The 1,768-nt window shown below is 61.0% G+C and overlaps 1 protein-coding gene across 1 annotated transcript; it reads left to right on the forward strand.

Moving 5' to 3' along the window:
* Positions 1-5: 5 nt before the first annotated feature.
* LOC104070478 (rhodopsin kinase-like) lies at positions 6-1,549 on the forward strand (the record flags this gene model as incomplete). The annotated part of the gene is made up of 3 exons (XM_009581986.1): positions 6-116; positions 918-1,045; positions 1,392-1,549. Coding segments are annotated over 3 exons (397 nt in total), but the record flags the coding sequence as incomplete, so codon positions are not given.
* Between the last annotated feature and the right edge of the window lie 219 nt (positions 1,550-1,768).

The following is a 1,768-nucleotide window of genomic DNA, read 5'->3' on the forward strand; positions in this document are numbered from 1 at the left end:
TGCTGGGCAAGGGCGGCTTCGGCGAGGTCTGCGCCTGCCAGCGCCGCGCCACCGGCAAGATGTACGCCAACAAGCGCCTCAACAAGAAGCGCCTCAAGAAGCGCCAGGGCTACGAGGTGGGGCCCCAGTGGGGACCCCCATGGGGTACGGGGTGGGGATGGTGGCCATCCTGGCCCCTTGGCCATCCCTCTGTCCCCTCCGCTGTCCCTCTGCTTGGCGTGCGCCACCCACGTGCGCTTGGCATGTGCCACCTGCCTCTCCTTGGCATGTTCCTCCCATGTTTTCCTTGGCGTGTGCCACCTTCGTGTCCTTGGCATGTGCCACCTGCATGCCCTTGGCATGTTCCTCCCATGTTTTCCTTGGCGCGTGCCACCTTCATGTCCTTGGTGTCTGCCACCTGCATGCCCTTGGCATGTGCCACCCATGTTTTCCTTGGTGTGTTCCACCCGCATGTCCTTGGCGTGTGCCACGTTCATGTCCTTGGCACATGCCACCCATGTTTTCCTTGGTGTGTGCCACCTTCGTGTCCTTGGGATGTGCCACCTGCATATCCTTGGCACATGCCACCCATGTTTTCCTTGGCGTGTGCCACCTTCGTGTCCTTGGCATGTGCCACCTGCATGTCCTTGGCATGTTCCTCCCATGTTTTCCTTGGCGTGTGCCACCTTCGTGTCCTTGGCATGTGCCACCTGCATGCCCTTGGCATGTTTCTCCCATGTTTTCCTTAGCGTGTGCCACCTTCGTGTCCTTGGCATGTATCATCCATGTTTTCCTTGGCATGTGTTCATCTATATGTCCTTGGAATGGGCCACCCATGTTGCCTTTGGTGTGTACCACCTGCATGTCCTTGGTATGTCCTTGGCGTGGGCTGGACCATCACCAGCTGCGTGCCCTTGGCGTGTGCTTGGCATGTGCAGGCGGCGCTGGTGGAGAAGCGGATCCTGGCACGGGTGCACAGCCGCTTCATCGTCTCGCTGGCCTGCGCCTTCCAGACCAAGACTGACCTCTGCCTCGTCATGACCCTCATGAACGGCGGCGACCTGCGGTAAGCATGTGCTTGGCGTGTGCCACACACGTTCCTGCTGGAGGTGCCTCCCAGCAGCATCTGGCATGTCCTTAGCATGTCCTTAGCATGTGCGGCTGCCATATGCATGCAATGAGGATGAGGCCAACCCTGGGTTCTCCATACCACGTCCCCCAGCGTGTCCCCAGATGCTGGTGTGTCCCCGGGTGCTGGCGTGTCCTTAGCGTGTCCTTAGCATGCGGGGGTGCCACGCATGCGATGCGGATGATGTCAACCCAGGCTCCCCAAGCCATGTCCCCAGCGTGTCCCCAGGTGTTGGCGTGTCCCCAAGTGCTGGCGTGTGCTTAGCGTGTGCTTGGCATGTCAGGTACCACATATACAACGTGGACGAGGACAACCCCGGGTTCCTTGAGCCGCGGGCCGTGTTCTACACTGCCCAGATCCTGCTGGGGCTGGAGCACCTGCACCAGCACCGCATCGTCTACCGCGACCTCAAGCCCGAGAACGTCCTCCTCGATGACGCCGGTGACGTTGGGATGGGGGGGACGTTGGGGACGTTGAGGCATGTGGGGACATCAGGGACATTGGGGAGGCATGGGGCCATTGGGGGATATGGGGACATCAGGGTCTTCAGGGACGTTGGGGGATATGGGGACATTGGGGGGCGTGGGGGACATTGGGGACATCAGGGACATCGGGGGGTGAAGGGACATCATGGGGATGTGGGGGCATGGGGACGTTGTG

The sequence above is a fragment of the Fulmarus glacialis genome, unplaced genomic scaffold (genome assembly GCF_000690835.1).
Source record: "Fulmarus glacialis isolate BGI_N327 unplaced genomic scaffold, ASM69083v1 scaffold15307, whole genome shotgun sequence".
NCBI lineage: Eukaryota > Metazoa > Chordata > Aves > Procellariiformes > Procellariidae > Fulmarus > Fulmarus glacialis.